Source organism: Eubalaena glacialis, chromosome 5 (genome assembly GCF_028564815.1).
Source record: "Eubalaena glacialis isolate mEubGla1 chromosome 5, mEubGla1.1.hap2.+ XY, whole genome shotgun sequence".
In the NCBI taxonomy this organism is placed as follows: domain Eukaryota; kingdom Metazoa; phylum Chordata; class Mammalia; order Artiodactyla; family Balaenidae; genus Eubalaena; species Eubalaena glacialis.
Window position 1 is genome coordinate 22,725,823 of NC_083720.1, and position 12,117 is coordinate 22,737,939.

At 39.7% G+C, this 12,117-nt stretch overlaps 1 protein-coding gene and 1 long non-coding RNA gene across 6 annotated transcripts in view; one reads left to right on the top strand and one right to left on the bottom strand.

Moving 5' to 3' along the window:
- The window catches only part of SEC24D (SEC24 homolog D, COPII coat complex component), a 111,119-nt gene that overhangs the window by 61,468 nt on the left and 37,534 nt on the right, over nt 1-12,117 (top strand). For all 5 annotated transcript variants that reach the window (XM_061192032.1, XM_061192031.1, XM_061192035.1 and 2 more), the window contains exons 9-10: nt 4,562-4,700; nt 8,410-8,525. In XM_061192032.1, the coding sequence (XP_061048015.1) occupies nt 4,562-4,700; nt 8,410-8,525 (255 nt within the window). The remainder of the gene's footprint in view (nt 1-4,561; nt 4,701-8,409; nt 8,526-12,117) is intronic.
- Nucleotides 1-12,117, bottom strand: part of LOC133092592 (uncharacterized) — a 45,234-nt gene that overhangs the window by 135 nt on the left and 32,982 nt on the right. The window lies entirely within an intron of this gene.

The window sequence follows — 12,117 nt, forward strand, 5'->3', positions numbered from 1 at the left end:
AAGTTGGAAGAGGATTAGAAACTTTTAAAATAAGTTTTTCTTGGCTATTATCTTCAGTTAATTTGGCACAGTCTGTAATTTCTATGTAATTCATGCTTAAAATAGCCTGTATTTCATGTTTAATCACATTTTGTTTCACCCAGAATATTTTTTAACCATTATCAGAGGATTTTTCAAGAAAAGTATAGGTTTCTTCATTTTGTGATGGTAATAACTGATGTAAGTTCAGGTCAATGTTATTATAGTTACATAAAATGAAGGTAGCATAATTATCTTGAGTATTTTATTACCTACTGAGGAAATTATATAGTTTTGTTTTAATTTTTAGTTGTACAGTGCCACCTAGTGGATCTGTGCTATAAGAACACCTTCATATTTTCTTCAGCTTTCCAGATTTGGTATAATCAGCTTGTAATATTTAGCTGCCTTCTGTTATTCATCACTTTGCTAAGACAAAGACTATATAGCAAGACTTGGGTATTCAGACTTTTCTTAGTTATAGAGATGCCAAAACAAAAATACAGAGGCTATAAACTTTACCAGAATTCTTCATGTTGGATCTTTCTAGGTTGTGCTTCATTTCTGTTTTTGTTTTGGATTACAATCTGTGAATGGTTTAGCGGTACTTTTTATTAATGGTGATTTCCCAAGTATGCTTTCTACTCCTGCCTTGCTCTTTTAATCGCATGTTTGCCTGCTTGTTTGTTTAATGTCTTTCTATCCCACTGGACTGTATGCCCCACCAAGGCACACAGCATACCCAGCACCAAATGCACAGATGTTAAAGAGAATGGCAGTAATACTTAGAAAACTGGTAATATGTAAATACAGGAAAACTTTAAAAATTGTATTAGTAGTGCCGAGGAGTTGTTGATTGATACATTTAGTTATCTACTCCTTTTACGTGGAATAATAACCAAAAGTTTTACCACTGAACCTAATTTCTCAATGAATTATGTTCTTTCTTGTTCTCCAGAATTGACCATGGTGTTACATATGCACAAAAAAGAGATACATTTTATTCAATTAAAGCATCTTAATTAAAATTAGTAACAATAAAGTATTAGGCATAACCCTGGTAGTCCAAAAATACAAGCCAAAGGTTCAAATATTATTCTCCTCCCTCTTCTTTCCCCAGCATCCCCATCACTTACATGTTATATAAACTCATGCCACACAGGACCAGAGCCAAGAATAGCCAGATGAAGGTTTTACAGCAAGGCTCTCCATCCTTTTACTTTTTCCATTTAAGAGAAGAACAGAAAAGAAAGAGCAGGCAGGAATATACCAGAGGCCAAAAGATTAAAACACACTTATAAACAAAATTGAAAAGTCTGAAAATAGCTCTGAGGTAAGTATAATATAATGCCCTTGGTAAGAAGAAAAAAGAACTTAGGCAACTTTTTAGAAAGTAATGTGATTTTTTTTTTTTTTAAAGCTGTATACACTGAAGTTGAACTCAGAAGAAAAGTGAGATTAGCTATTTATGAGCTCATGCACGCTACTGTAGAGCAGATAAGCAGACATCTGGAGAGAGCAAAGAAAAATCTCTGATGGTCTTCAACATAGCCTAAGAGAGATGAAACAAGACAGTGTAATTTGGAAACCCTTGTCCTGTTGCCCAAAAAGAAAATGCAAACAGTTAAAAAGCTTTTAACATTCTTTACTGTCACCTCAATTGTCTGAGGACCTTCCTTACCTATCCATCATCCAGTTTCCAGAAGAGTGAAAATAGAAAAAATGCAAGCGTATTTTACAGCCTCGATACAGTCATTACTCGACTCCAGTTTGTTACTAGACATTCATTTTCAGTTCTGCAAGTTTGAATCTGCCAGGACTGGACTGCTTACGTGGTAGCTGCCGGCAATTTCACAGTAATTTTAGGCTGGGCCTGTCTTTCAGTAAATCATATCAGTAAAAGTAAGGTTAATTTTCCTTCCATTACCTCTGCTTTGTCTAGCAAATAATTGCATCAGATTTTGTTTCTAAAGTGTCTCAGGGAATTAATTATAGCCTTTGAACTCTTTGAAAATAAAAGGATGAGAGAAGTAAACTTGGCTGGAGTTTATGCACATTGCAGGCTTTAACCCTAGTTTAACTCTCTTGAAATCACCTCCTCAGCTCCGAGGTTGAAGCTGTAGAACAGAGCAGCAACCAAAGTCATGACTGATGACTGGATTTTTGACCCAGAAAAAACTACCTTATCGTTACATTTTTTGTTGTCTTTCACTTCTTATTCTGATTCTCCATTCACTGTCCTAAGAATCTCTTGTCGGTACCTATATCTTTCTCTTTGCTTCCCTTTTGTCCCCTCATATTATTTATTATTACCAGTTGAAGAAGATACACATTCATCACTTTATGCTTTTCAAACAAAAAATTTATATAAAAAAAAGTATTGTGTATGTCAATATTTGAATATATATGTATTTATTTTATTATTTATTTATTTATTTATGGCTGTGTTGGGTCTTCGTTTCTGTGCGAGGGCTTTCTCTAGTTGCGGCAAGTGGGGGCCACTCTTCATCGCGGTGTGCGGGCCTCTCATTATCGCGGCCTCTCTTGTTGAGGAGCCCAGGCTCCAGACGCGCAGGCTCAGTAATTGTGGCTCACGGGCCTAGTTGCTCCACGGCATGTGGGATCTTCCCAGACCAGGGCTCGAACCCGTGTCCCCTGCATTGGCAGGCAGATTCTCAACCACTGCGCCACCAGGGAAGCCCATATGTGTATTTAAATCAAACTTCTAGAATGGTTTTAAAATCTACTGTACCTGTCAACTTTTGTAACCATCAGATACTATCAAAAGCTCCAGCAAGGTAGATTCCCTGTCTTCTAGATCATTTTTTACAGTAACATTTTACAGTAACAAGGTAGCTAATTTGAAAGTTTATATAAATAAATGCCTTTAGAAACTCAAGCCTATCTCACACTTATCAGACTATAACTGTCCTATTAAATATACACTCTCTCCTGAGCTGAGTGGTTTGGCGGAAAGGCTGCTCAGCACAGATGTGATAACAACAGTTAGTTATGCCAGGCTTAGTAGTCTGTCTTGCACGTGGCTTCCTCATTTAATCCTGTCACAACCCTGTCCACGGGACACCAGAGCTACGCCCGTGCGTACAGATCAGAAGAGACCAGAAATAAGAAAGTCCAATCCATCTTCTGGCTTCCTTGAGGCAAGAGATGGGGGAGAGGGCAGTGCAGAGGGAGTGATTCTGAATGTATTTTTTTTTTATCCTTTTCCTGATTCTTTTATGTATTCTATTATCTGTGTTTTCCTACTCTGAGATCTCACAGCTCATTTCTGAAACCTCAGCAGTGGATTAGTTTTCACATTGAACGTCTGGGCAGGGACAGACAGTAGATCTCTCTCTCTTTTTTCTTTTTTTTTCCCGCAAGAAAATGGCAGAAAATGGCCTTATGACCCCACTTCATCGCCACCCTCCTCCTGCTCCTCAGGTCTCCATGAAACAGCAGTCTGCTTTATTTACATCTTTGTCTTTAAAGAAAAACTTGGTTGATGTGCCAAACCCTGTAATTGTCAAGCTTTTCTAGAAATGTTATCTTTAAGGAGATTTATACAAGCAAAAAAGAATCTATGTGGTTTTATTCTGAAAGCTGGAAGTGTTGAGAAACAAGGCAGACTTCTAATGCTGAGTTTTTTCACTTTCAAGCTGTAGAAGATGTGTAATGGTTTCTACGCATGTTTGTGAGGAAGAAGCAATTGAAATATTTTTTTTTGTTGTTCTGGCAAAGCATGACCAGCCACATTGAAAGTACTTCGTGAGACGTTTTGTCATGGGATTAAAGAAACAGAAAAGGCAGAATCAGCCTCCTTGCCTAAATAAGTGAACATTATTGCATATTTCTTCAGAGAGTTGCATTTTTGAAGAAACATTTTATATACTGTGATGGAGTTAGCTAAGTGGCATACCACTATGCAAACTAGAGCTTTTATTTGTTTGTTTGCTTGTTTATTTATTTATAAATATTTTGGGTGCTCTGTGCGACATGTGGGATCTTAGTTCCCTGACCAGGGTTCAAACCCACGCCCCCTGCAGTGGAAGCACAGAGTTTTAACTGCTGGACCACCAAGGAAGTCCTGCTCTGTTTTTTTTTTTCTTTCAAACCAGAGCTTTAAAAATCAGACCCAGTTCCCCCTTCTTTATTTATAGTTAATGAACAAACTTAGCAAAATACGTGATACACGGTGTCCAGGACGTTTCCAACATAAGCTTTATTAAGTATTACTACCATCATGGTATTTTTTCTCTGTCTTCACACACGTGGGTGAATACACATATACATAAATGTACACATATGCTTATTAATTACATGTACATTTAAATTAATTTTTGTTTGGGTAGTGCCTTGAATTCCACAAGGTACCAAGAGGCATCCTTACTCCCCTGGTGAACACTAAGAGTTGAGTTCCTTAATGAGTCCAGAGTTTTCAAATTACAATTAATACGTAAGACTTCTGAAATAACCTTGGTTATTTAGAATAACCTAGAAATCCTATACCCACATGTCTCTTACTTGTGCTTGCTTCCTGTAGACGCCCCTCTACTTGGTAAATCATGGGGAGACTGGACCAGTCAGATGCAACAGGTGCAAAGCCTACATGTGCCCGTTCATGCAGTTCATTGAAGGAGGAAGGAGGTACCAGTGTGGATTTTGCAACTGCGTGAATGACGGTAAGTGGCGCCAGCACGTGCCCTCAGGGAAAGTTCTGTAGTAAACGGAACATATTATTCTTCTTAGCTTAGGAAAAAAATATATGTCTGTTAAGGCTCTTAGTTAGACCTGAGCTTTTCCTAAACACCCTCAAGAATAACTCAAAGGAATGATGAGACAGGGAACAATCTCTGAGGTTTATCTTCTGTAAACATAAGAGGTAAAATTTCATTTTGCCTCCAACTGAGGCTTTGTGGAAAGGAATTGAGAAATTAAATGACTTCCCTATTTTTTTTTTAATTAATTAATTTATTTTTGGCTGTGTTGGGTCTTCGTTTCTGTGCTAGGGCTTTCTCTAGTTGCGGCGAGCGGGGGCCACTCTTCATTGCGGTGCGCGGGCCTGTCACTATCGCGGCCTCTCTTGTTGCGGAGCACAAGCTCTAGATGCGCAGACTCAGTAGTTGTGGCTCACGGGCCCAGTTGCTCCGCGGCATGTGGGATCCTCCCAGACCAGGGCTCAAACCCGTGTCCCCTGCATTGGCAGGCGGATTCTCAACCACTGCGCTACCAGGGATGACTTCCCTATTTTTGAGTTTTATAAGAAACATAGCAACTTCCCTGTGGGACTCACGCATTTATATGAGAGTAGGAGGGGCTTGGATGTCCTAAACTGAGGGTGTTCTGGTTGGCTTCCCTTCAGGGAAATTACACAGAAGAACTGTCTTTTATCTGCGTTTAGAGATGATAAACTTGAGAGATTGTTCCCTCTTTCACCATTCCTCTGAATTATTCTTGAATGTGAGTTCATCAGTATTTAGGAAAAGCTCAGGTATAGCTAAGGGCTTTAGCACGTATATAGATTTTTTCCTCCAATATGAATGTCAGATTGTTTAAAAAAGAAAAAAAAAAACGTTATTATGAAGGGCTTTCCCAGATTCACTGTATTTTCAATTTCATCCTGGTATGAATTCACAGATGTTGAAAAAAACTGCAAGCTTGCCAAAAGTGTTTACATTCGTTATATTTATAACATGTCTCTCTTTTTAATTCTTTGGTGTCAAATGAAGCACATTCTCAGGCTGAGAACATCCCCATATTCATTTACATTTATAGAGTTTTTCTAGAACCACGCGATGATTATGAGAGCATGAGTCTTTTATGTGTTTTCCTCTGTTCCTTATCTTTGTAGACATCCTCGCCTCCAGGGCACTAGGTCTGAGGAATGTACAGCACTCTGCCCAGGAGCCTGTGGCTGCTGGCTGCTCCTTGATGACAAGGGAGCTCAGGCAGTTTTCTGCCTGTGTCACGGCGTTCTCGGCCCCCTGGCTCCTGTGTGTGCTCTGGTGGGAGAGCAATGCTGGTCTCCTTGTTTACGCGCCCCCTTATCACAGCCCATGGCTTTGCCCAGCTCCCAGGGCCAGAGACTGACATGGTGAGGCTTACTCACAAAGACCTTTAAAAATGCCTTGCTGTGGAGTGGATTCATTAGTTTCCAGCCTCACCTCAAAGACCGGGCTGTGGTCCTCTTGGGAGGTCTCTTTCCTTGCTCCACCTGTGGCACCTACTCAGTACGAATTGGATACACTAGTGAGACCAGATCTTGTTCGTTCTCCGCCCTTACTTTTCTTTCTAAGGAAGATCTTATTCCATCTCTCATCCTGGATGAAATCTGCAACCAAATCCTTGGCTGCCACACAGTCTTGGGACCTGGATTTCAGGAACCCTGTGACCGTGCACTTCCCGGGGCTTTAGTTTTGGAGGAAAAAAGTCAGGAGACGGCAGAGGCCTCTCATTAAGCATTTTGATAAACGCCTCCACCAAGGTCACCAGATTTCCACTGTCTTCACTCAAGCCTTCAACCTTCTTAGCAAGGTGATCAGAAATCTGTCCAGCATCTGTCCACTTAGAGCATCTAGGATCTTCAATTTGGTGTGACCCTCTGGCTTTACACCCAATGTGGCAGCTCAGAGCCTTAAAAGGCCCCGCCACTTCCTAGTAGAGGAAAACCACACAGAGTTCCTGTATTTCTACACAGTAAATTCCCCTCCCTTGATATCCACGCCTAGGAAGCTGCCATGTTCATTTTCTATTCATATTAACCTCCAATATTAGTTCCTGCAAGGAAGCCAGACTCCCTTAGATTGACATAGGTGCCTGCATTCTTCATTTAGGTTTAAAGAAGACAGAGGTTTGTTGGAGTTAGAAAGAACACACTGGGCTTGGTCACATGGCTCCACTCTGTTTCCCTTCAAAGTGTCCAGAGATTACACAGTGGGAAGCATGTGAGGCCAAAAGACACGCCGGAAGACGAGTGTCATGTGACCGTGCATGATTTACGGGGGGACTTGAATTCTGGTTTATAAAACATGGCAGATAATATTAAATGCTAAAATTAAATTGATTTGATTTGATTCCCCCTAAAATTAATTGATTTTAAGGGGAAATTTTTTCACATCTTACATGCAGATGTGTGAAAATAAATTATAGGAACTGTAGAAAGTACCACCCATACATCCTAGAACAGCCAGTGCAGCATCCTCCATCTCATCTAAATGTAATAAAGTAGCAGTTTAAGGCCCCCATAGCTTTCTCAGCTCAGCCAAGACGATCAGTTTCCCACTTCCATAATCTTTTCAAGACATTGAATTTTCCAAATTCAGAGAGCCATATGTACATGTGAATCTTATAAAACTTGTTTAAAAAGAAATGGCCATGATATGGTAAGAAAAGAGAAAAAAATCAAGCCTTAGTGATTATTTTCTTAAGGCAAAACTAAGAAAACAGTCCTGTTATAACCCTTGTGTTAGTTCACAACTGAAAATAAAGAATACTGAGTTATTGGTTTTAAAACAGGTCATTACTTCTGTGGTTTTACAAATGAAAATGTTGTTCTTTACGAAACGCTTAAAACCAGAGCATTACTGCTTATTCTAAATACTTCTATTGTCAGTGGTTTAATAGCCAGCCGTATTAATCTCAAGGCAACAGGAGTTCGTTTTCACAGAGATACCAGGCCATATTTGTCCAAGTGTTTGGTGTGTGACTCATAAGTGTTCCTACGCTATTGGATGACTTCCAGGGCTTTGCCAGATCTAACCTTCTTAGACATTTGAATCAAATTAAGAGTTCCTCAGCTGAGATCTTAGTGGTGTAGTCTTTCCCAAATACAGTAATCCTTTCCACTCTGAAGCCCAAACGTTAAAGATTACCATGCAAACTACCCATGGCTGAAGACATCTCTTAATTAAAGGATAATAAACATTATTGTTAATAATATGGTCCAAATAAGAAGATAGTAAACCGGTCTTTCTTTTCTCTGTGTGTGTAGACTTCTGTTTCTAATATTCTGAGGAAAATTCCGGACCAATTACCTGCTTATTGTTAAATAGTTAGAAAAGGTCAAAATTCCTTTTAAAAGAGGTAATTAAATAGAGACAATTAAATTTTGGTTGTGACAATTTTAAAACGCCAGTACTTTTATCCGCTCTTTCTCTGTAAAGATCCAAGTCATTAATGATTCTTTGTCATCGATAACTTGCAGAAGGGTCAAGAAGATATTTTAGAAAACCCTTATTCTTTCTAAGACATGCTTTTTAATAGTGGATATTTAGAATATACTAAAATATTTTTTTCTCATACTCCTTTCTTCCCATAATAAATTTTGAGAACTTACTAAATTGTCTGTGTTGTAAAAATAAAAGATTTCCTTTCCTATTTTCTTTTTATTAGTTCCACCATTCTATTTCCAACATCTGGACCACATCGGAAGAAGACTGGACCACTATGAGAAGCCAGAGCTATCTCTAGGATCATATGAATATGTTGCTACTTTGGATTACTGCAGAGTAAGTGTTCCCAGGACTTCAAGTGTTTATATATGGATGACAGATACAAGCGAATTACTTTTATATGTCATGAACTGACCTTTGATTCACAAACAAAGCATTCGGGTGGTGCCACGGGGATGTAGAAATGCCTAAGACACAGATCAATCCTCCTAGGCTGTTAACATGATTAAATAGCCAGACCATCCACTGCAGTGATCATCTTTAAAAACTAAAAAGTGGTGGCAGAAAGAAAAAAATAGGGACTTCCCTGGTGGTGCAGTGGTTGGGAGTACACCTGCCAACACAAGGGACATGGGTTCGAGCCCTGGTCCGGGAAGATCCCACATGCCGTGGAGCAGCTGAGCTCGTGCGCCACAACTACTGAGCCTGCGCTCTAGAGCCCGCGAGCTGCAACTACTGAAGCCCATGTGTGCTAGGGCCCATGTGCTGCAACTACTGAGCCCACGTGCCACAACTTCTGAAGCCTGCGCACCTAGAGCCCGTGCTCCGCAACAAGAGAAGCCACCGCAATGAGAAACCCGCGCACCACAACAAAGAGTAGCCCCTGCTCATCGCAGCTAGAGAAAGCCCACGCACAGCAACGAAGACCTAACACAGCCAAAAAATATATATGTAAAAATAATAATTTCATTTGTATGTCCCTTTCAGATAGAATATGATGCTAGGTTCTTTTCCTTTCTTTCTTTTTTTTTTTAAGTTTTTTTTGATGTGGACCATTTTTTTATAAAATAAATTTATTTATTTATTCATTCATTTATTTTTGGTTGCGTTGGGTCTTTGTTCCTGTGCACGGGCTTTCTCTAGTAGCAGCGAGCGGGGGCTACTCTTCGTTGTGGTGTGCGGGCTTCTCATTGCAGTGGCTTCTCTTGTTGTGGAGCATGGGCTCTAGGAGCACGGGCTTCAGTAGTTATGGCCCACGGGCCCTAGAGCGCAGGCTCAGTAGTTGTGGCCCACGGGCCCTAGAGCGCAGGCTCAGTAGTTGTGGCCCACGGGCCCTAGAGCGCAGGCTCAGTAGTTGTGGCTCACGGGCCCTAGAGCGCAGGCTCAGTAGTTGTGGCCCACGGGCCCTAGAGTGCAGGCTCAGTAGTTGTGGCGCACTGGCTTAGTTGCTCCACGGCATGTGGGATCTTCCTGGACCAGGGCTTGAACCTGTTACCCCTGCATTGGCAGGCAGATTCCCAACCACTGTGCCACCAGGGAAGTCCCTTGATGTGGACCATTTTTAAAGTCTTTATTGAATTTGTTACAGTATTGCTTCTGTTTTATGTTTTTTGGTTTTTTTGGCTGCGAGGCACGTGGGATCGTAACTCCCCGACCAGGGATCGAACCCACACCCCCTGCATCGGAAGGCGAAGTCTTAACCACTGGATTGCCAGGGAAGTCCCTCCGCTAGGTTCTTAATGCAGCAGTTTCATACAGTGCCTCTGCCTTATTTGTTTTGTCAATCATCTCAGAAAAATTTCCCTTCCAAGGCAGAAGCTCAGCTGATAACGGTCAGTAAGACTATTGACGTGTTTCTGTAGCTCCTTCTCCACTCCAGCTGTCATCACAGTGATTTAGGCTCTCAGAGTCTCCCTGAGACTATTTCAGCAGCCTGGGATCCTGGCCTCCGGTTTCCTTGCTTTAAAATGTAACCATGAGACTCCCCCCACTACCTTAATCTAAAAAATTAAATTCAAAAATTTAAGTTTCTTTGTAAGACCATTAGCTACCACCTTAGCTACATTTTCAGTTGTAGAAAATTCTGGCTCATGTACTCTGAACACATCACTCCCCTGTACAACTCCATGCTTTTATCTAAGATGCTCTTTTGACCCAACTACCTTTCCATCCTCCTGTTACATCTATACATACCCCACCTAGCAAACTCCTACTTATTCTCTAATCCCTGGCTGAAATTTTATTTTATGTGAGTGTGTGTCAATGTGCACACAACTTTCTCTGACTTCATCATGGTTGTTATTTACTAAATCTTCTGATTTTTTTTCCCATATAATTTGGTCCATATGTCTGTTTAGCAGTTATCCCCATAGAATTTAAATCTTCCTCTATTTTCCCTCTTCCTAGATTCTGATATCCTTGGGGACAAGAATCTTGTCCTAGCTGTCTTTACAGCATCTATCATAGTGCCTGCCACAGCGTAGGCAGTTGATCAATGCATGTGGATGAATGAATGAATGAGCGAGTGAATGAGTGAATGAATTTGCAGGTGGGTCGCTATTCCCAGGGCTGGCTGTTTCCCTTCACTAGCGTCACAGTGATAGTGACATCATTACGGATATCTTGAATATCTTTCAAATCCTTCAGGGATTTGAAAATATCTTCCTGAGTATTAGTTCAGATTTCGGCTTGTATCTGAAGTACCGCGTGTAGACTTGAAGAAACAGAATCGTTCTGACTTACTTCCTTTTCCAAAAATGAATGCCTCCTAGTGCCCAGTCCTCAGAAAGCAGCCTCTGACCCACAGATTTCTTTCCTAGATATTTGCTAGGGGACCAGTCCATGTTGTGTTGAATATAAATTACAAAGAACATTATTCCTAACTAGAAGTTTTTTCAACTGAGTGGATTTAAAAATATTTTCCAATTAACATACCTTTTGCATTTATTTTAGTGTTTTGTATGAGTTTTTCAACTAGTTATTAAAGAAGAGTTAACACTTTGTTAGTTTTAACTGTAACATTTGAACATATTTTGGGAAACATAAGAATTTTTGGTACAAATGATTTATTTCAGGCAAAAACAAACAAAAAAACCCAAAACAACAACAACAAAAATGTCCTAATATACCAGTTACTTTTGGACAGTTTATTTGTCCTTTACTGTTGTTGACTGAAGGAGAATGATCAGGCAGAACATAAACATTTGAAGTTCTAATTAAATGTAATAAAGCCATTGTATCTAGTGATGGAAAATTTATTCACTCATCTTTGCAACTGTAGTGTAAATCTAACTATGCTCTGAGTTTCCAGTTCTCTGCCAAAAAGGCTATATTATCTTGATTTTATGCTTTTTTAGCAGGAACTTAGGCAGGGAGTCAAATCTATTTCTGGGAACAAAAGTCTCAGTATCTTCAAACTCTTTTATCTGGAAATGTTCCAGATGTCTAATTGATGGGAAAGCTCACACAGCAGGCAAGGAACCAAATAAAAACTGTACATTTTGAAGAGTTTTTTTGTAAGGTTAATCTTCCTTTTATTATTCCAAATAAGGTTCATAATAAAAGAACTCTTAATATCTTCAAATTTAATTGTACCTTAAAATATAAATGAAGAATAATAATGAATTGCCTTAGGGGTTTGGGTGATGAGTAAGAGCTTATTTAATTTGTATGTGTATTTTTTAATACCATACAAACTTAAAGAAGAATTACAAAATAACATTTTTCCTATTCATTTTAGATAATGCCAATTTTAGATAATAAAATTAACATTCATTGAACATTCACTATGTGTGAGGCTCTGTGCTAAGTGCTTTCTATGTATTGTATCATTTAGTTCTCACAGTGACCTCATGTGGTGAGTTATCACCATGATGTGGGGAAACTGAGGCTTAGAGAGGTTAAGTACCAACCTCAGGCCATACATATA